Genomic DNA, 23,023 nt, shown 5'->3' on the forward strand with positions numbered 1-23,023 from the left:
TGAATTAATGCGATTAGCTAAAGGCTGCGAGGGGAAATTGAAGAAAATTAAGGGCGCGTGGAAAGGAGAAAGAAATTTAACGGTAAAGATCGAAGCGAAAAATCTCGCGCGGTAGGTATCGTGGCTCGCGTACCCACACCCGTTCGAAGAATTCCACGGGGCGTATGTGTGTCTGCGCGCTTGGCTCGCGATCAACGTGCCAGAGGAAGGGAGAGGAGGACACGAGAACGAACGAGAGAGACGAAGGTCCGAGAGGAGGGAGACGCAATTTTTTATTCCTGTACTAAAGGTCTTTATCTCTCTCTTTCTCCTCCTCCTCTTCCCCCCCCCCCCCCCCGCCGCCCTCTCTCTGTCTCTCTCGGCCGTTCTATCAGCCGCGCGAGCGCGACGTCACGTTGAACTCTCCTCGCGAGGTCGTCGGTACAAACCGCGAGAGCAGCGGCTGTGGACTCGCCAACGAGACACGAAGGAGCGAAAGATGAAGCGGGGAAAGAGGAAGGGATGAGGAAAACGGAGACACGAGGAAATCTCTCTTTCTCTCGCTCCTTGTACTCGCCGATGAGCGCAAGAAGGAAGAGGAGGAGAAGGTAAAGAGAAAAGGCGTCGGGCGAGCGAGCGAGCTCTCGACTCTCTCGATTTATTTCTCCCGTTGCTCCCACGAGATCCGCGAGAGAATCGAGACTGCTTCTCAACAAATATTGCTACCAACTACGAGATCATTTCTCCTGGCTGTATCGCATTTTTATTTCGAGTTGTCCCGATTCGGAGAGTATATCGGTTGAACGGTATGAAATTGTTTGGCGCGAGCTAATGTTGCTGCTTTTTTCTCTCCCATGTAATACCGAAGGAAGGGAGAAGCAACCACGTGCTCGGTGGATTGTTTTGAAATTTAGCGGGATATTTATTCTCAATCGATCTCCTTCCCTTAGGTACAGTTTCGATGACGATTCAAACAAAAATATTCACGCCGGAGAAAGTATTTTTTTTTTTCCTCGAGGAATCGAGTACATCCGCGTGCGGAAGAAAAAATCTTTCTCGCTCATAAGAATTTTTTAAACAATCGCAGAAAAAAAGTATTTTCCATATTTTACCACTTAGTTTCTCAGGAAATTTATAATCCTCGGGAACTCGCTTCCCGTCGCATTTTTAACGAATTTTTTCCACATTGTTTTTTGCTGCCCCCAATAACCTTGCGGAGCTCGAATAATCTGACGACGATACACGACGATAAGACACACTTACGTCTTACATCGAATATCACGTATGGTTCACGGCTATACTTCGCAGCGACGAAATTCTTCGTAACAACTAAAACAAAAACAATACGGTCGTATCGTTTAATAGCATACACTTCGAAGATCGTTGACAAAAGTCATTCGAACAAGACGAAACTCGCTCGTCCAGTACTCGCCATACGGGAAGTTAAAAAAATAACGAATTCTTTATAAACTTAAACACGTTGCGCGCTGTTTATACGCGGATACGGAGTGACGAGCAACGAAACGATACCAGCGTACTTTAAAACCTGCCGGCGAGACGGCGCGCGGCTTACTAACTGAAAGCTGAAGCTGAAAGTATTGCGCGCCCAGACACTCGAGAGTCGAGAGAACTCTGCTATAACTCCGCTACCGCAGAACGGAGTGGGGGGGAGCCACCGACGCGAAAGACGAGCGATAGGATAGGTAGTGGGTAGTATCCCGTCGAGTTTCAGGCGAGAAACGACCGAGATGTCGAATTTGTGGCGCCTCCTCCCCCTTCAACTCTTTTTATTCTTCTTCGTTCTTCTCTTCCTCCTTCCTCCTCCGTTTCCATCTTCGTCTTCGACTTGGACTTATTCTTCATCTTAAATATTCTTACGTGCTTGGCGTATTCGCGCGTTCACACGATGCGTACCCCGCCGGTCTCGCTCCGTCTCCTGTCCTGACCTGCCTATGTGCCACGGTAATGTGAACACTCGCTCGCAGTTCGCAGTTCCCATTGAAAATTCGTGCTTTTCACACAATTTACGCGCAAACCAGTTTGCTGGATTTCAGTATTTTATGGGAATACAAATTTTAGCGGACCGAGACCGTACCGAGGACGGCGGTGCGACCACGACGAGATTATTTTACCGGGGCGAGAGCGCACCGATTGCGAGGATGGCCCTTGGGCTCCGTTTTTCTTTTTCCTCCTTTTTGTGCAGTGCGCGAGTGCCGAACGAACAGGCTGGAGGCACTCGATTACGGAAAAAGCCAGTTACGTAGTGAAAGAAAAATTTATAAATAAATAAGCATGCGCGGAAAGTGCAAAAACATTGAGAATCAACAGTTTAGAGAAAAAAAAAAAAAAAATAGGAAAACGAGACCGCGCGCCGAACAAAATATACACATTTTCTTCAACTATTGTGTAATCACCAAAAATTCTATAATAAGAAAGAGTCCCGCAACATATTTCAGATTCGAAATAACTTTCAGTCTTTTTTCCACTATTTCGTAGTCATTAAGGTACTACAGATCATGCCCGAAGGATCGTATTTTTTTACTTCCTAATTTAAAATATTATCACTCTAAATTTATATCAGAGTTATTCATTCAATATATTGTAAATACATTTTTTTCGACTTATCTTTTGGCGAAATTTCATCCGTTCCTAGCTAAAATACTATGGTTTTTAAAAAATCGCTTTAGAGAGCGCAAAGGGAAATGATGAGAAAAAAAATGGGCCAAGCCAAGAAGAAACAAAATTCCGAAATAATCAAATGTGAGGTTATACGAGTGCTCATGACCAATTTCGTTCAATCTTTAACGTAATATATCTTTTTATTACTAGTAAGACAATCGTCTCGAATTTTTTTCTCAAACCTTCATTATAAACTTCAATGTTATTGTGTACGTTTTTCATAAACTTCGTAATAAACGTTCATTCGTTATGTGGAAAGATAAACGATTTTTTACGCATAGTCTCTATAACCCTGTGTATTTTTCTTCATATTTAAATACGTTTGTTTAAATACGTCTGTTCGTTTAAACTCTGTGTAAATTTCAAGACTTTTTTAAGAAAATCGTCCCGTGCATAAACTACCTTAATAAAGTTGTAAGAAATCATTTCCAAACGCTTCGTCAACTCGCGATCGTATAAAAATCTAGAAAGTAATTGGTGAACTTATCTCCACGTAAAACTGTCGAGCACGTGCAAAAAAAACCAGTACTTTAACACACAGTTTAAAAGAGGAATTAATTTTATTAGGGCTACCCACTAAACCTTCGATGGCCGTTGAGTTTATCGTGTGAACTCGGCCATGCGCCGTCGAATTACGAGGAGCAAGAAATGGCTGCTTTATATGTGGGTTGTATAATGGGCATTTCAGGCCAAATCGACATATCCATGACCCTCGACCTCGGACATCAAGTCCACTATCTTTTACGGTGCGTCGTTAAAGCTCCAAATTTGAAGGTTCGACCCAACTTTGAACCATGCGAAACGAGCCTATTTTCTTAACGTTTTTTTTTTTTCAATAAACGTTCGCGTTAACTCAAAATATGATGGTTTCAATGAATTCATTCATTTTTCAAACACCAAATGTCTTCTTGTCCTGTAGAAATCTTATTCAGACTCTCTTCTGCTGTTGACAGTTTTTTCGGTAATCCTCGTTTACTTGTTCAACGCCGATAAGCCCTCTCGAAACGTGACGTTATAGTTCTATGGATTTATTTTTTTTTTTCTCAATTAAACCTCACTTTCCCAACTGATTTTTGCAAGAAAGCCAATTTTATTATTTTTCCTCCTCCAAAGTATAGCCGATGAACTCATGAAAATAGTGGACAATCAGAAAAATGAGCTTCTACCAATTTACGATAAAATTACAATACTCTAAATTCACAGTTGATCTCGGAAACGAGCTGAATATTTCGTCCCGCGAGAATATACGTTCAAATTGGTCGGGATTCGTTCTTCAAAAAATGTATATTCGAGCTTTGCGAGGTTCCATTGCCGCGTCAGTAAAAAAGCTCTCTGCTGCTCCACCAAGACCGCCTAACACTCGCTGGCAAACAAGATCCGTAATTTCTAATTGTAAAAGAGGTGCCAGTTTCGCTCAAGTGACTCTTGAAGCACTACGTTTTTCAGCGCTACTAGTATACACAAGGAGTTAACTTGACCGTACAGTTGCACTCTAAACAGTTACGAATATTGCTCAGATTCAAAACGAAAAACGTGATATTAAATTCGTTTTTTAATAATGAGCAATCACTTGAAAACATTTCCTATAATGAAATCAAGTTAGACGACTCGAGACGAAGACACAAGCGATTCTAAATAAAGTATAGTGAACATACAGGTGTGCAGTCGAAGGGTTAATCAAAGAAGGTAAAGACGAAACGGAAGACTTGAGTGTGGAAACTTTGTTTATTTCACGATTTGTCCAATCACGAACTGAACTTACTGGAAAAAATTATCTTGCGTTGATGTTTGTACAGTGAGCGACGAAAGCATTTGTACAAAGAACATTTCGTCGCTCAGCAGTGTATAAGTAGCAAGAAAACATTACGCACAGTCAGGCCCAGGCCCAGTGTATCCCAAAACTGATGCAGAGTTTGGAGGCGGCTCAAAAATATGCCCGAAAACTTCAGATGTTTTCTAAACGTACATTAGATCCATTAGATATATGTTTTAAATAATCTTCAATCGGATCCTTAAGGTTGTAACCGAAGACCGAAGTTTATTTACGGACTACGAAATCGAAGAATAACTTCGTAAAGTCGATAGTAATACCTCCATTCGGTGACAATGCAAAACTATGATGACGAGACGACAACGCCTCATATGATAAGCCCGAAAAGAAGGAAACTTGGAACACATGCCGACAGCGATGGCGCCACCGTCAAGCTGCACGTTCCAGCCGTAACAATCAAGATGGCCGCCGCCAACTCGAGTTTATCTAGTGAAATTCCAGCCAAGAAAGAAGATGAATTTAACGAATTTTACACGGAAGTACGTAATAAATAATAATTGTCGTGTTTCATACGGATTTTTTCTTTCTTAGTCTCCTCCGTTATCGCGTGCCGCGAATAATAGTGTTATATAATCAAGGAAAGATCGGTCCTAACGGCTCAGATTTCGGAAACGTCACTCACACATTTTAGTTAGACATATTGACTTTTGTGAATAATAATAGAAAATTTCACTGATAAAGATTTGTCTCTTTATTTCTCCTGCTATCCCCACGTCTACGATAAATCCCCTGCTAATTCACGTCAGTCAGTGAAAATCGTTTAAATGTTATATACTTTTCCTAACCTTTTAGATGTTTTATTTCACATAAAAAAAATATTTATATTTTGGAAATATTCGAAATCCCGTGTTGTTTTCTTCAAAAAGTTTTTTTGTCATAGGTCAAAGAGATCGAAAAACGTGACTCAGTTCTCACTCCCAAACAACAAATAGACAGACTACTTCGACCTGGTTCCTCGTATTTCAATCTCAATCCTTTTGAAGTATTGCAAATTGATCCAGCTACTACTATAGATGAAGTCAAAAAGAAGTACCGGCGGGTAAGATTTTGAATATGATTTTACTGATATTTCATAGCAAAATATGCAAAACCATGTTTTTACGAATGAATGCTTTTTTTTAAATTAACCTTCGGATTTATAAATAGTTTAAGCCGCTTAATTTTTGTCAATAATTATCTCATTGGACAATATTAAATAATTTGTGCTTTTACTCCATGAAAAGGTTGTTAAGTAGACTGTTGTAAGAATGAATTAAATATTTAGATTCGTATCGATGAAACAGTAAAAAATAAAAATTACTATAAGAGAAATGAAAGGCTGATAAGAAATTGTTTGAATTTTTCTTTCAGATGTCCATTCTTGTTCATCCAGATAAAAATCAAGATGATGCTGAAAGAGCCCAGCAAGCTTTTGAAAGTAAGATATTTGATTATCTTCTTCATAAAATAAAAGTCTTCGTAAGTACTAACTGAAGAACACATGTATTCCAGTTGTCAACAAAGCATGGAAGACTTTGGAAAACGAGGAGACGAGAGCAAAATGTATGGATGTAATAGAAGAAGCCAAAGCTCGGACGGATCATATGGTAAACCAATTCAGTCAGTTTTCTCGTGTTCCTCAATCTAATTCTGTGCAGATATAAGTTAAAAAAAATTCGGGTAAATATTCAGAAAATGGGCTCCACCTCCGATAATGCTAATTTTTTAAAATGTTATTCTGAGTGTTCTCCTGAGCCATTTTATATGTAATTATAGATGGGGGTCTCTAATAGTTTTGGAGATATAATTATTTCCGTATTAAGGCTATTTCTATATTATATATGTTTATAAAGTGAGTATTTCGGTGACATTTTAAACTTCCTAATTGAAAAATAAAAAATTTATTCAAATGTTAAATTTTTTGGTCCTCCCGGCGCTTTGCATCAGGGAGACATATTTTGAAGGAAAAAAACCGCAGGGTTTGGTTACAGCAAGGTTTAAATTTTATATACGATCCAAATCTTATTGTAACCAAACCCAGAGATTTGTTTCCTTTAAAAAAAAAAATCTACCTAGAAAAAATTCTATTAATAAGAAATTTCAGTGACATATAAAATTCAAACCTTGCTGTAACCAAAATCCGGAGGTTTTTTCCTTTAAAATCCTTAAATTTTTTATTTCTCCAAAAAGGGTACATTTCCGAAACTATCAGAGACCCCTACCTATAATTATACATAAAATTGCTGGAGAGAACACCCAGAATAACATATTCAAAAATCAGTGTGATCGGAGATGAAGCCCGTCTTCTGTAATATTTATCAAATTTCTATAACATCTCCATTTAAAACTGTTCAATTACATTATTCATTTTTTATTCACTATCGAGAGACGCAGCAGTGTCCTGACACAGAGTATTCAAAAGATAGTTAACAGTAAAGCCAACATTGTGTTGTATCTATACCTGAGATTAGGACATTTTTCCTCGCTTTCTCTGCATTGTTCAAATATTTCTGATATAATTTTTTTTATGTAAGAAAATTGAGGAGAACATTTTTATCGTACCACATTATTATTAAATTTGAATCTTTTAGATCACCGAAAAAAAGAAGAAATTAAAAAAAGAAGGAAAAGACAGTGTTGGAGTCAATTCCCTAGAAGAAGAGACCGAAGAAGGTTACACGCATGCTGTGTGGGTCATGACAATGAAATTATTCGCAGATATGGAGCGTAGAAGGTAATCCCATATTTCATGTATCTTGTTGTCCGTTTTTTATTCTTTTCAATGATCGGTATTATAATCCTTCTTGTCCCAAAGGATAGAACAAAAAAAATTCGTAAATAACTATTGATCGTTTTATAATGAAGTATGCTATAAAAAAGACAAAAAAATAAAATATGAATATTGTAAATATATGAAAAACGTTCTCTTTTTCACGATATGATTGAAATAAGTGCGTGAAAAATGGCATAAGTAGTTTTGCAGAAAAAAATGAGCCAAAACAAATCGTATATATTTAATGGAAGTGTCAATTGCTCCATTTGGTATTAGACGGGAATTAGCAACAAGAGATGCCGAACAACGTAAACGAAAACGCGAGGAGGAACTATCGGCAGAAGCGCAAGCGGCAATGGAGAAGGAGTGGCAGCGCAATTTCGAGGAATCGAGACAATCCAGGGTCGACAGTTGGAAAGCTTTTCAATCGGGTTCGGGCAATGCGACGAAACAGAAAAAGCCGAAAAAAATGAAGGCGTTTAGGCCTCCTAAGACAAAGGCTGAATCGCGATAATGCAGTTGTAAATGTGATTTTTGAACTTTTCCATTTAAACTGTGTGTCTCAGCGTGAGCGTGTGTATGTGTCTGACGAGTGAATAACCAAAATCATGCAACAAGACGATTATAACGTGGAACAAAGAAATGGAACAAAAGCAAACGAAATCATACCGAAAATGTTTTTTTTTTTTTCGGGAATCTGCGTTCTACAGAAATTAAGAAAAGGAGGGAAAAAGCGGAAACGAATATCTGAAATGTGTATATTTATATATATCATGTGAACAAACACAGAATTCAATTGCTGTGTTTGTTTATCCCAAGATGTACACAATGCACAATTGTTGGATACTTTTACGTAATCGGTATAAAATTTTTTCCTGATTCTAAACATGTCAAAATCTGTGAAACGTCATTGTCGAAGCAATCCAAAGGTTTGAGAATAAACAAAAAAATTTAAAGATGATAGATCACATTATAGAATCGATTTGATCAAATTTTCACAAAAAATTCTGTGAATTATTGTGGCTCAATTGAAATTAACATACACTTCTATCGGTACTTCTGTACCGACGTGCGTTCGCTCTCAAAAACAACAATTATATAAAGTTATTTATAATATTTTTCACCATGTGTTCTTCGACACTCTCCTGCTATTTGAAAAGTGGTCTGATTTTTTTTGGATAAATATTCAATGAAATTGTAACTTCCATTGAGGATATTATTTGCAATAGAACAATGAAATTTTATAAAAATAACTCTGTTTGCTCCTCTGCCCTGACTTCTACACTAGCAGCCTAAAAGAATTCCAGTCACGAAAGAAAAAAAGGGAATTTTTTTGCTGAAAGTATATTAAAAAAGATACGGAACATCAGAAGAGTCAATTTTCTTATATTCCACAATTAATCAAATCTGTCTCGATCGAAGTGTTGAAACTGGTCTAAAAACATGTGTACGGTAGAATCTTAATAAGTTAAAATTCTTTGAAGACTAAGAAAACGTCTCTTGCTATCTATGACGTCTCCGACGTGTCTCTAAAATAACCTCTTTTCCACCTTTTTAACGTTTTTTTTTTACTTTACTTGCAAGGGTTCCACCGTACAAATATATATACACATACGTGTCATCTGTGTATATCCACATATAGACGAGACTTAGAAAGTGAAAAACATGGAAAATCAATTTTTTTTTCAACGGGTCTCCAATTAATCTGCCCTTCGAGCAAAAAATGTGAGATACAGCAAGAAAGAGAAAGGATCTATAGCAAATAATTAGACTGCCGGTCGATCTTTGTTGCAACCGCTATAACAAATTAATATTAAAATGAGAATGAAAATTAGCGACGAAACGTATCATGTAAAACAATTAAATATACGGCGGTGCGTGATGAATTTTTCTGACGAGCAGCCATCCTCGGAGAACCGTAATAAAACAACTATATATGATACAATATACTTTTTCTTTTAAAATATATTTTGAAAATAGAGGGGAAGAGAGGAAAACATTATGCGCTCAGGTTACGGTGCCCGAAACCACCGAAACTTGCTTGCCTAACGATAGTTTTACCGCGGCGCTGACATCGCATCTAAACTACTAAAATCAAACATTTCAAGTGAAAAATCCAGATATAATCTTACTTAAATATATATTTTGCACCTTTCAATTTAAAAAATTCCCATTAATACTCTTAACTCGTAATAAAAAAAATTGACCCCAATTAACTACTCTGAATATTCATAGTTATGTGAGCATCGGATATACCAATTTTTATATCTTATATTGTGCAATACTATGACTGAGTTACACACGCGATGCACAGATGCAATCAACTTGTTTAATATCGTTAGAGGCAACGTTTCGTTTTATTTATCATGTATCCATTTCTCAAATGGCTATTTATCCATTCGAGTTTGTTGCGTAGAGCCGGGAATGCGCATTATACGCACAGATTGTCCATTACCATCCGGAGTCGCACGTGACTCGAATGCGCCCGTCGACTTTATCATTATATCCGTAAACAGACTATAGCTTTGCTTCCTAGCCAGCTATAGTGCGAGAATTCCTAAAACAAGTTTTATTCCTATCGATTCGGCAATAATATTCATAATATTTTTGTATGAAATGAATCTGATCGTCATTATACAAATAAACTTTTCGATTTCTCCTATGGCATTCACTCAATTTTTCCGATCACAAATAGATTTGAAAAAAAAAAAAAAAAAAAAAACCAGCTGACATTTTTTTTGCAAAACATCGTCGTACTTTGGAAAAGTGAATACGCTGTTGCGCGTTACTGAATAAATTGAATGACAAGTACATTGCGCAGAAATCGTTAATTTTTCGTTAGCTATAATTTAATTTGTCTTATTTTTGGATACACATACTTTATACGAAATCTAGCAAACTATGAATAAATTTATATTCGAATATGTTTTAAAATGTTTGAAAGAACGAAACGGAAGATTTACAAGGCCCTATTAAACGAGAGTTGGTTGAAAAATTTGGTTGAAAAATAAAATCAATACTCCGTTTTTTTGTTATTAAAAGGAAACTAGTCTTGCGCGTTCACACATCTTTGAAACTCTTCCTCTTCCGCCATTCTTATTTCGCTGATGAAGCATGTATGTACTGGTATGGAAGTTCAACCAAGAAATTCCCCCCTACTTGTCCCTAACTGCATACTCCCGCAAGATTTCCAAGGTATGCAGCATGCGTAATATATATACAGATATATAATGTCACGATACTGCATATAAAGGTATAAAAATACGGCATGAAACGATGTGGCGTGGATGTATAACCATTTATATACTATCCACTATATACACAAATACTTGTGGAACTAACAGTGTAGCAACGTTGCCCTCGCGCATGCGTGAGTCAGGTGCGAGCGCTTGAGCGAGTGCAGCAACAGGTAGGCCCCGTCTCAGAACAGTTTTTTTCCTCTTTTATTAAAAAAAAGTCGTGTCTTCGACGATTTTACTATTCCTCCAGGTGATAGAGCTACACGATTTTTGCAGTTATTTATGAGAGCACATTTCGAATAAGCGTTCAAAAATAAAAAAAAATATTAGGATATTTCAAAATAACGATATCGAGCCGCGAGAGGTTAGATCGTCGCGGCCATCGTTGAAAATATTGCGAAGAGGGGAAGCAAATAAGTGTGCGTGCGTGTTTGTCGCTTGGCACTGTCCATGTGTCCTCCAATTTCTTTCGAAATAAGCTACTGTTGTGTTCGAGTATTCGAAGAGCCGGCTGCTCCATTTTGACATCTCTAAAATTCATTTTTTCTCAACATCTTTGCCGATTGAAATAAATATTTTTGCAACCGATGAATACTCGTGTATCCTTTTATTCTTTAATCCGTTCTTCCAGTTCGAAGAGACACATTCCACGCAAGTGTGTAATGTACGGTAAGCAACATAGAGCGGAAAACAGGGGTGCGGCGAAGTTGAACCTCTGACAAGTATTTCTGCTAATGTTCTTCATACTAATTTGTTTTTCCATTGCATAAGTGCCATGCGAACTCGAAAATTTAACGACTGTGTATTTTTTTCCTGCGTTGAATGATTCGCAGAGTGAACACTACGTTTTGAGGAAACACGCGACAGTCAGTGTTTTACGATGGATTACCTCTCGAGCCATTAGAGACAGGAATGACAAAAAAATGCTTATTGATATTTCGGAAATTTCATATTGCTATTGTATTACTGACAATAATAGCCCAAAGGAAACAAAGGAATACTCATGACGTATATTTTTCGTTTTTTCTTTACAGTTCTCGGCAGTGTTCATCGGTGATTTACAACTTTCGGATAAACGTGAATAATCAGTAAACTATTAAAAGTGTTTTGTTGTGTTACCGATCGCGGGTAAAGTGTGTGTGTGTTTTTTTTTCTTTTTTTTTCAAATTGTTCGGGGACACAAACGCGCGCGTTTTGTGTATACAGATATACAATTATGTTTCGGCAATATTGAGGAATTCGTGAACCGGTTGTGTGTGTCTTTACTCGGATTAAAATTCGTGAGAGATGAGGTCCATTCGGGATGCTGTTCGAGCAGGTTTAGCGATCGCATCGCGCTCGTTTTTACTCGACGGTTGAACGTCTTTTTTCCTTTTCGTTTTGGTGCGCAAAACGATCGTAGAATACGACGACCCCATGAAAATCCGCATGTACGATGTCAACGACGAACGTTCAGCTGGATTTAAGTGCTCAGCAGCAGCAAACGGAAGATGAACAATTTTATGGGTAAACGTCAAATAACTTTTCACCTTATCATTATTATTGCGTTTATTTTTATCAACATTTTTTCGAGTTTATTACCGACTGTAATTGATGACTCTACTTTTCCAAAAAGTTCAAAATCACGCGATTTCGTTTTTTCACATTTAACAAAGAGTTTGCCATATTTATTCGAATTTAATTCCTTCTTTCGTTGAGTTTACTCAAAAGAATAGTTGTTCAACTCGGTTATGGTGTAAAATAGTCCGACATTATTCGTGGAAAAACCCTGAAATAAATCATCGGCACCGATGTATTTTCAGTCTTCGAACAACAAAGCGAAGCCGGTTCGATGAATCAGAAATTTCGATGCAGTTCCACTCTGTGTGAGTGTGAACTCGAATAGCATTATTATAAAAATTATATCGCAATTACACGCGCATAACGTTCTTCTTAATTACCGTGCGCGTCCTGAGACATTATTGTCGCTTCTCATTAATACACGGCGCATAGAAAACCCGTTTTGTTAATAGTTACTTCAGGCTACGTGGACACTCGAGACTCGTGTGTTCGTCCACACTTGTCAGTCACGCTCTCATACGAGCATCTCCATTCCCAATGTCAATGACTAACTTTCCACTATCCAAGATTTCATATCAGAATACGATCGTTCGGACGTGACCTTGGAAAATATATCGTATTTATTGTTCTGCTTGGATCGGTCGATTTACAAGAAATTCGGAGAACCTTGTCGCCTCACCAACAAGCAAGATTTCTTGTTACCGACTGCGAGGAATGTCTTATAGGGGAAAAAAAATATTGCACACTCTTAAAAGTCCTCTCCTCTCGATCCCAACACAATTTTAAGAAAATAGTCGTAGTTTTTCTATCGCATATTCCAAGTTAAAACTATTCAAGATAAAATCATAAAAAATTTATTCGAAAAAAATGTGATTCGAATGGTTTTTTTAATTGGTATTCTTCAAGGCTAAATTTTCAAACCTTTTCGTAGATATCGAGACTCATGAAATTTTCTCACAAGCACAGGTATTTTCGATTTACACTGAAAATTTGAGTTTGACTCGATGAAATTTTGAACCAACTGGAACAGCTCTCGAGGTCCTTTTAAGGGAGGACTCTTAAAAAAAATATTTAATCGACCTTGAAAAGCTCGAAAAGTTGTCACAGTCTTGTATGAAAAATACGAATTCGAAGTATACTACAAGTTCGTATTTCTCTATCGGGAAATGACATCGATCCTTTCCGATCTCCCTAATTATTGTTATTGTGAGTAGCTAACGACTTTGTGTCCAGAAGGCGCCTCGCCGTGCTCTTATCTGCGCACATACATCGGCTTGCTTATGAGGGAGAATTCCTGCAAAGAGAATGTCTGTGGCCGTTGAGAATCCCGTGTGCGCTCGTATAAGGCGAGGTTCTACAAACAATTTTCCTACAGAGTCTCGAGTGGCAGAAAACATTTGATTGAAGTCAACGAAAATAAATTCGGCTCGCGCCACGAATCGTTGTTGAACGGGGGTCGAAAAAAATATTTATAACGACGGAGACGTCGTTCGGGGTAACGTCGAGTTTAATGCTCAAAAGTAAGCGAAAACAGCCGGCGAAATTGCTCTTGAACTCTGATATTCGACATTGAGACTCAATCGCCGGTCTGTCAATCGTTGTACGACATCGATATACGCACAAATTCGAGTTTCCAATGAATCGAGCTTGCCTCACTCTCTCGTAATCGACCGGCGACTCCCAGCATCTTCAAATAGAAATCATTTTTTTTTGGATTATCAAAAAATCGCTTTCAATGCGAACATGTTTTTATGGTACACATGCACACGAGGAGTGTACTTGGAATGGTAAACATTGAGAAAACTTTCAACAGAGTCCTAATAATCATGAACGTGGGGCTGCAGTCAGAAATGCTCGCTTTTGGCACACGATGCAAGGCAACATTACACTTGGCTACCTATTTTAAGGTATTACTGGATGGATAGCCCAGCCGATAAATTGTACCTGATCGGAATTTCCGTACTTCGTGATGCAATAAAAATCTGAAAAAATTCAGCAACATTTGGAAAGTTATGAACTACAATTATCAATAATAATATTGCCCAAAAGTTATTAATAAATTGTTTAAATTGATAATTTTTCAACAATTTTACAGTAAACCTTTGTTTTTTTTTTACGAATCGAATGTGCGCATTTTTCTGAATGCTCATCATTTTTTTCAAAATTTCCGTGGATTTTTGAAATTCCCTTTTTTAAATTTTTCAAGTGGCTCTGTTTGTAAATTTTTGATCCAGTAACCTCGAGACTTTTCGAAACTGATGGTCGCAATATGTCTTCTAAAACATATCCAAAATTGAAATTTTTTAAAATTTTTTTCAAAATTTTTTCAATGAATTTCAAAAATCCACGAAAATTCTGAAAAAATTCACGAGCATTCGGAAAAATACACACATTTGATTCGTAAAAAAAAACAATAGGTCACCGCAAAATTATTGAATAATTAATTGTTTAAACAATTTTTTATTAACTTTTGAGCAATACTATTATTGATAATCGTTGTTCATAGCTTTCCAAATGTTGTTGAATTTTTTCCGATTTTTATTGCACCACGAAGTACGGAAATTCCAATTAGATATAATTTTTGGTCGAGCTATCCATCCAGTTATACCTTAAAAGCTTGAGGCTGAGTAACTGTACTTTCGGTCGTACCAGCGATCTCTGTATACACGCCTTTCGTCATCTCAACATCGCATGCACATATTTATGCATGCATATACGATATATTATATTAGAGAGACGCATGACGAGGATAAACAACGAATAGGCAAATTGGAACTTGGCTCGCCCGATAGAGTCGCGCAGTTATGTTGTCCCTCTCGGCTCGGACTTCCTTCGGGCACGATACGCCGGAGCCTGTCGATAGAGGGCACTCGTCTTCCAGTCCCTTCTTTCTCCTTTGCCTGGGAGGGGATGTACTCTAGGTTTTGGAAAAAAATTCGAGAACTCGTCCTGACCGCGGTCACCTCAGCTCTTTCCCTCTCCCTTTCTTTCCTTTTTCTTCATCTTCTGAGAGAGGGAGAGAGAGAGAGAGAGAGAGAGAGAGAATTCAGTGTGACCAGAAAGCCCCTTCAAGAGTGTTCTCAATCTCTCATCGCTGTACAAAGAGCTGAGCCGACTCGCAACTAGTGCAAAAGTCACTGGCACGTGACCGCTCGAATTAGCCACGAGGATAATAAGCAAATGAGGGAAAATATTCATTCGGAATTTTATGTTTCACGTTCTATCAAATTCAGGAGTTCGACGGCCCTTCGTGCATCGCACTCATCCCCGTGGAATCGAACTCGACTTGACTTCGCACGTAGACAGATTTTTCATGGAACATTTGCACCCTCCGTTCCGAATTTTGTTGCAACGATGCAATAAAACCACTGGCATTGGTCAGGCAGAACTAAAAATTACTATTCTTTGTGAGTATGTCCAAAAATACGAGCAAATCACCGTTTTGCCCAAACGATTTTCAGGCTTCTGAAACTCCTCGTATTTTATTCTCAACGAAAACTTATTCGGATCTGTTTTGCATTGCTGTGCGATTGCTGTCGAACTGCGTGTGCTTTTCAATTGCCGCAGTGACAAACGTTATTCATTCAGCAGCTGCAAATACAAAATACTTATTTGATAAATGAGTCATTTATTATACACTCTGCGAATGCGATACGAACGAAATGTGTTGCAAGAAAAATGTTTTTTTTTTTTTTTTTTTTTTTTTTTTACCATCAGAGCCACGTACCTTCATTTCAACTCCGGTATATTAATAATTGTGTTTCATTCTCTTCGTCAAAATTCCCTACTCTCGTACCTGGTCCATGGTGTCCAATCGTCATTGTTTCTGCGTCAATTCTTCATCCGAATATGCACCACGACTCTGAAGTTTGCAACGTTGGAGTCCAACGAAACGAAGGAAAAAAACACTTGTAATTGACCAATCTTTTATTTCACGAAGCATCGGTGCAGGTTGAAAAACTACGAATTGCAAATTCGGCAGGCAACGAAATTGGAGAATTACTGGAATTATTGGAGAGTTTTTTCACATCATTTCGTTGGACTCGAACGTTGCAAACTTCAGCGTCGCATATACACAACTCTCTTATGTCGGATAAACATGACCGTAAGGTTAGTCCGATCAGAACATTTTTTTCTATCAAAATTCACCAGCGAGTATTCCTCTCATACGAGAATGGTGATTCAACCAATTTTTCGGGCAACATTGAAAATTGCGAACAGCCTTAATACGTTTGTGAGCACAGCTCACAAAGCATAGACAATATTTCATAAATGTTGGGAACTTTGAGTCAACCGAATCGATAAATTATTCAACTCGATATGGTCGACCGGGGTCCTCCGGACCCCGAGCGAGCCAACTTCATGGCCATTTTATGCTAGGATAGATTTTTCCGAATCAAACTTGTCGCGGCATCTGTCGTCGTTTGAAGCCAATACATTAAGGGGGGAAACCACATTAGAAGGCTGTTTAAAACTTATTATTCGTGATTTTTTTTGGGTGGGAAGAAATCAATTAGAATTTAATCAAATTTTGACATCATTTCATTTATATTACGAACTGTTGTTATGATGTTTTTTTTTAACATAATTTCATCCAAACATTAAGTTTAAACACTTTTCAAAAGTCCGCATGCCGTCAGTTGACCAAGATAAACCCCGTGTGACCGTAAAGTGGCAAAACTTTCAAAAAATCGGGTCTCAATTTGGTTTTTTTTTGTGTCTAAGTGCATTCAGGAATGTAAGTATTAATGCAAGAACTAAATTATTATTTTTTGACCGTAAAAAACCAAAATTTTTTTGTTCATATTTTCATAATTTTCCATTGAAAATATACGAGTTTGCTGCAAAAATTCGTCCATTTAAACGTTCTGCACTTCCATTTTTCGACGTCGACCGAAAATGTCGAGTTCAAACTTCAAAATAAATACACTTTTTTCACAGCCCATCGCAATTATATTTTTTTCTTAAAATCATAATATCTAAAGAGTAAAACGGCGTTTGATTTTTCACGATACGTCGAAAATTGAATTTTTGCGAATTTTTTTGTAAAAAAAGTCAGATTTTGTGAATTTGTTTTTCACGTCGTGTTTCAACGATTTTGTAATCGTAAATAGAATACAACAACGATTCGATCATTTAGAAAACCTGTTAAATTGAAGTTTGACGGCCGTTTCAACTCGATAGTTTAAAAGGAACGCAATCGAGAAGAGTTTTTGTGATTCGGATTCGCTGGAGCCCAAAAATGTTCACAGAGAATCTCAGGCGATGATACTTGAGAAAATAATCTAAAAAAAATTGAGCAACGTGGTTGTTGGATTATGGAAGCAGGTTTCGAAATAAATGGCACTAAGTTTAAGCAGAGCAATTATATATATTATCCAATGAACTTTACTCTAAGAGACGTTGCAGTGGTCGAAAAAGTATGACGCTGAAGTTTGCAACGTTGGAGTCCAACGAAATAATCTAATAAAACTCTCAAATAATTCCAGTTAATTTCCAATTTTTTCCCTGCCGAATTTGCCATTCCTAGTTTTTCAACCTACACCAATGATTCGTAAAATAAATAATTGGTGAATTACAAATATTTTTTTCGTTCATTTCGTTGGACTCTAACGTTGCAAACTTCAACGTAGTCGTGACTCTGACTCTAACGACAAAAAGAGCCTCGTGTATCGAGACCTCTTTCTTGATCTATATATTCGTTTTATAAACAAACTTATATGACTACGAACACGCTCTCATGTGTATTGTTTAAGGAGGTTGAAGCGTATCTTATGTTGAAATTATTTTCCAACTTTGCACATGAAAATTTTTTAAACAGAAAGCTTAAGACAGCATTAAACTTCTGGCGGGATATGCCGATGGTTCACCGTCGTGAAATTGAGATATTTAATGTTGAAGTTTGCAATTTTTTGAAAGCTTCCATAAGAGCCCATGTTTAACCTTGTCATTTTCAACAATGAATAATCTCGGTTACTAGGCGGTGAAACCTCTTCAAATTTTTCACACATAATTAAGCGCTATTCAAGAAGATTCACGTTAATTTTCAATTCATTATTTTGGAATAATAAAATCTAATGTATTTTTCGTATCATGTCCCCATATATATCACTTCAACTTCCTTAAGGAAGTTGAGGCATTAGAATGAAAATGATGTCATCGCTTTTAAACCGATTGCATCTTATAAAGTGAAGTGTAAAAAAAAATCAGTTAAATTTTCAGACAGTTTAGGAGCGTTGTTGCTGAGAAAAATCAATAACAATTTGGGCCAAATAACATGTAATCTTATGGAAGTCAAGACACATTCAGTGATATCTCCGTTAAAAATGATGCTGAAAATATGAAATTTTTTGGGCAACATGAGCAAGGCTTGCTGAACAATGTCAATTTTTTTCAGATTTATTAGGAGATTTCCTGAGATTATATTAATAATAGTCTGTTTCCCGTGCAGTTTTTTGAGGCTAGGATCATCGTCACCGTTCGTGTTTTCGATTGAGCTTTCACCAGTTTTTCGTCTTTTTTTCCCCAACTTTTCTTTAAAGTGTATGCAACATTGTCAAACTGTAAACTGGCCTAACTTTTGAAAGGTACAGGTCATAACTTTTGGGTAAAAAAAATGACTGTACAGCCTCAACTTCCTTAATATCAAGTTTTATTACTATGCTGATATTGCTGATGGATTATTTTTGCTTATATTCCAACAGTGGTAAAATAAGATGGAACGAAGAACATTTAATTATTTTTCGGATCGTAAAAGTATTGAGGAAAACCTTCGTCCGGATTCGAAAAGGTCACATTCGAATTCTACGTTAAATGGCCCATACCACGTGCTTATCTACGTTTACATGCATACATGCACAGTATGGACTCATCATTGGATATATACAGCACGACTGAGAGACGACCACAGTCACTGGACTCGTGTGAGCCACGAGGCAAACTCTCCTCCTCCATATATCTCTCGACTGCCTCTCTCGTCATCATAGGTAGACGAACCACACGCGGGAAACCACGGTCCCGGATACTCATACGCCATAGCGATACAGAGGCGCTCCGGAGTCTTCTACCTTTCTTCCTCACTCGCTCCTCCAGGGCCGTACAAAAGAATCGTGGAAGAAAACGTGAGGCAAACTCGGCGACGAAACGTGAATGAAATAATGAATTTTTCAAATTCGAATACTCCGCATTGGGAGTTTGAGTCTATGTACGGTTTCTCGGTATTCGCTGCGAAATCACGCCAATCCCTTCCCCGCGGTGAGATGTCGCAGAAAATGGGCAAGGGAAGGAAACAAAGGCGGAACGCAGACAGTGAAAGTTGGAGCAAAGAGCCGCATGCGAGTGAATGTATTTCTCAGTGCTGGGAATTGAAAATTATTAAGAATCGAAGATTAAGGTCCACGCGTATCCTTCATCATTAGGAGAAGTAAATAACGAGCGAATCCAACTCGCGATTAGGCATCACATTGTTATTCGAGTGTGGAAAAGAACAATCAGAGCCTCTCGTAATAACGAAAAAGGGAGTACGCGCGCGTTACGTCCGAGTATAAAAAGATATGATTCGACAGGTATATCGCAATATCCTGTCGTGAATGTATAATAAATTAAAACCAGTGTAGGAAAACCAGTGGGTGCAGATCTCCAAGCGACAGAGAGAATTAAATAAATGAGAGAAAAAGATCACTTCTCGGGTTGTCCGTTAACGGTAACCCGGTGGAAACCCACACAAAATATTCTAAAACGCGTATGTAACCGGAAATTCGACAAAATCATTCGGTTGCATCGAAACACAAAGATACAACGATCCAACAGCTTTTTTTATCTGCAAAATTGTTTTTTCGATTACTCAACACGAAAAACTGCATTCCGGTAGGAATTTGCAATTTTTCGAGGATGCTGTCCTTCCAACTGAAAATCTCACTGCAGCTCACGAGCTTCGGGCGACTCTAGGATTTATCAGGGTGCGAGGTTTGCGAGGATTTGCAGAGAAAGAGAGAGAAAGAGAGAGAGAGAGAGAAAAAACCGACGAAGACGATGACGACAACGAAGGTCCCCTTACACGGTTCGCAAACGTAGCCTGCGACCCAACGTGCCGTTATGGTCATGCCACGAACCTCTCTTGCACATACGAAACACACGCTAAAAACACTGACACTGCAAAAACCTCAGCTCTCTTATACATTAAACACTTTCTTAGATCCTATTACACTGTAGCTATTCCTAGAGTATTGACCGGCAGTATAATGGTAATTGACATTCCGGCTAGACCATCTCTCCCATAATTACTTCGAAAGACTGAAAATATATCAAATTTCCTTCCACGGAAGTTAAAAAGTCATTTCAAATGTCCTCGTCAGAGTCTTCGTGAAGCTTTCATACCAAAAATATTGCCAGTGTGTAATAAAAGAATTTTTTTCCATTTCATATCCTTGGAATAAATTACACCGAATTTCTATTTTATGAATTACGCAGATGAACGATCGACGATTTCAGTATTCAATTATCGAATGATGTAACGCAACCGATTCAGTCAACTCGAACTGAAGGGCTCTGAGTGAAGAAACTGACATCATTTTTTACCACTTGACAATAAATACTCACAAAAATCTTTACTTCGTATAAATATGTCGGAAATAAATAGAAATCAATGGAAATAATAATTTCAGGTCTGAGAACATAACTTGAAAAGTATGATTGATATCGTTCGCCAAACGTTGTTTTCAAAATAAAAAGTATCTCGTTCGGATGAAATCGAGACTCTCAGACGGAAAGTGACAAAAACGAGACTTGTTCGGGATCATCGCCCATATTTTATTATTCGAAAGTTTATTAAAGAAGCCACCATCATGGCTATTAAGGAGTTTCGGTACAGAAGTATTAAGAAATTGATGAATTCAACATCAAGTGCGAAAACACAATTTTTTCAAAATTTTCTTCTACTTAGTTATCGAGTAATTACGCATTAAAGCAGATTTCTTATGCCCGGAATGTATAAACGCTATGCTTATACACGTCAACTTTAGTGATCAATTACTCGATAATTGTGTAGAAGAAATATCTGAAAAAATGTGTATTGTCAAATTTGGCACTAAAGAATATGTTCACCAAATTTTATAAAATTCTAAACTTTTTGAAATTTTTTATGTTTGTAGCATGGTTTAGCATGGCAACATTGTATCGCTTGTACCGAAACTCCTTAAAGAAATTACCCCGGTCATTCATATACAGCAGAATATTACTAAAAAATCGTTATCTTAATTTTTTAATCGTAAATAATATTTAAGTTTAGTTCATTGCAGAAAATATTCAATTCCGAGTCTTTCACATGATTCGATACATTGCGAAAAGGCAACGTTTGACAAAGTTGAGCGTGGTCAATTGACTGATAAGATCAGAGATCATCGCATATATAACCCCAAAAAGTACAGTTGACACTTCCACTGACAATAAAACGCTTTTAGACCAAGTTTAATCTACCGATTAAATGTATTGTTAGTGGATTTGTATTACAGCATATCTTATTAACATGTAAAAATATTAAAAACGATAGTTTTGCAAAACCATCAACTTATAAATGCAAATTTCCACGATGGCACATTTTCACTGGTATTTTTCAAAGCATTATCTGCGTTTTTTCATCGATTTTATTGCAACAAGTCTCATTTTGTTCCTCAGCTGGTCCTCCACGAATTCACCATGTAGTTGTTTTTTCAACTTGATCGTTTCGCTCTTGCAGCTTAATTGTCCATTGAGTGAAAAAACTTTTTCATTCATAATTTCTGAAGGAATGAATTTAAAGAAAAATCTATTGAGGAACAAAATGAGACTTGGTGCAATAAAATCGGTTAAAAAATACAGACGATTCTTTGAAAAATACGTGTGAAAATACGTGTCATCATGGAAATTTGCATCTATATCAGTTGATAGTTTTACAAAATTATCAACCTGCTCGCGCCTGTTCATCCTTAAGGAGGGTGGATCGCGACGATACAATGTTGCCATGCTGAACCATGTTAAAAATATAAAGAATTTCAAAATGATAAGAATTTAATGAAATTTGGTAAATATATTCTTTAAAAATATAAAAGACAACATAATTTTTTTTAGATTTAACGCTCAATTATTCGAAAACCACGTGATAAAAAAATTTGAAAAAAATTGTATTTCTATACTTGATGCCAAAGAATGTTATCACCAAATTTGATCAAATTCTGATTATTTTGATTTCGTGATCCACCCTCCTTAATGATTCTCGTAGTTCGGCTTCATTTAATGGTTTCCCTTCGAAAAATAAATAAATATTCAGACTCAGAATGAAGAAAGGATCGAATTTAGAGTGTGCTGGCTCATCAATTCTATGCAGATGCATATTTATAAAAAAATTGAAAACAGATACTTCATCGGAGCCTCCCCACCAGCGTAAAGTTGATGAACTTTAACACACAATTCGGTGTTTATCAATAAAAATATGTGTCGATTTATCTCTGTTAATCATCACGCACAGTACATATTTCGTGTACATATTGTAGGAGTAATATTTATTCACAGCAAAAGAAAATATAAAAAATAGGTATGACTTGAAGCAAAACGATAGAAGACTCTGATCAGTAAAATAAGTTGGAAGGTCCTGAGGGGGTTTGGTCCGGTGAAGCAAGACTGCCTGTTCCTCCTCGTTTTTTATGAGATCACCCCTTCGGCCTTTTCCAAGGGATTTTCCCAAGAAAAACCCTTGAAATCCGCGTACTCCGCGAGACAGAAAAAATGAAGAGCCCTGTCATTTGGCCATCACGCGTCCATCGGCTGTTTTAAAGACTCTCGAGAAATGTTCCTTTCAATATTGTACATAGAAATTTAAAAGCTGATAAATTTCAATTAAATATTCTAATCTATGCAAATATCCTAGTGAAAGTTAGACGAACGCGCGTCGCCTGTAATTTCCTATGGGACTTGGGGCGTACTGTCTCTCGAATATTGCGATATAAAAAG

The 23,023-nt window shown here is 37.3% G+C and overlaps 3 protein-coding genes and 1 long non-coding RNA gene across 5 annotated transcripts in view; 3 read left to right on the forward strand and 1 right to left on the reverse strand.

The window, feature by feature from the left end:
* LOC122406039 (forkhead box protein O-like) overlaps window positions 1-1,547 on the reverse strand; it is a 126,216-nt gene extending 124,669 nt beyond the window's left edge. The window contains exons 1-2 of one of the 2 annotated variants that reach the window (XM_043411194.1): window positions 1,510-1,530; window positions 1,092-1,308 (exon numbers count right to left, since the gene is read on the reverse strand). The gene's annotated coding sequence lies outside the window, so the exon portion shown is untranslated. Of the gene's footprint in view, window positions 1-1,091 lie in introns of both variants that reach the window. The other variant, XM_043411199.1, reaches the window with a different exon arrangement.
* Window positions 1,548-1,711: 164 nt separating this feature from the next.
* Window positions 1,712-2,429, forward strand: LOC122409121 (uncharacterized). The gene is made up of 2 exons (XR_006260605.1): window positions 1,712-1,941; window positions 2,059-2,429. It is a non-coding gene; the product is annotated as an uncharacterized lncRNA (long non-coding RNA).
* A 2,320-nt stretch (window positions 2,430-4,749) lies between these two features.
* On the forward strand, window positions 4,750-9,903 carry LOC122418929 (dnaJ homolog subfamily C member 8). Its single transcript, XM_043433086.1, has 6 exons — window positions 4,750-4,968; window positions 5,370-5,528; window positions 5,840-5,906; window positions 5,981-6,075; window positions 7,060-7,202; window positions 7,518-9,903. The coding sequence occupies exons 1-6, from the start codon at window positions 4,765-4,767 to the stop codon at window positions 7,753-7,755; spliced, it is 906 nt and encodes a 301-aa protein (XP_043289021.1). The 5' UTR covers window positions 4,750-4,764; the 3' UTR covers window positions 7,756-9,903.
* A 130-nt stretch (window positions 9,904-10,033) lies between these two features.
* The window catches only part of LOC122418926 (uncharacterized), a 48,120-nt gene continuing 35,130 nt past the window's right edge, over window positions 10,034-23,023 (forward strand). Inside the window, exons 1-2 of the mRNA XM_043433080.1 lie at window positions 10,034-11,149; window positions 11,515-11,986. Coding sequence (XP_043289015.1) covers window positions 11,916-11,986 — 71 coding nt within the window. The 5' untranslated portion in view covers window positions 10,034-11,149; window positions 11,515-11,915. The remainder of the gene's footprint in view (window positions 11,150-11,514; window positions 11,987-23,023) is intronic.

The sequence above is a fragment of the Venturia canescens genome, chromosome 1, assembly GCF_019457755.1.
Source record: "Venturia canescens isolate UGA chromosome 1, ASM1945775v1, whole genome shotgun sequence".
Lineage (NCBI taxonomy): Eukaryota > Metazoa > Arthropoda > Insecta > Hymenoptera > Ichneumonidae > Venturia > Venturia canescens.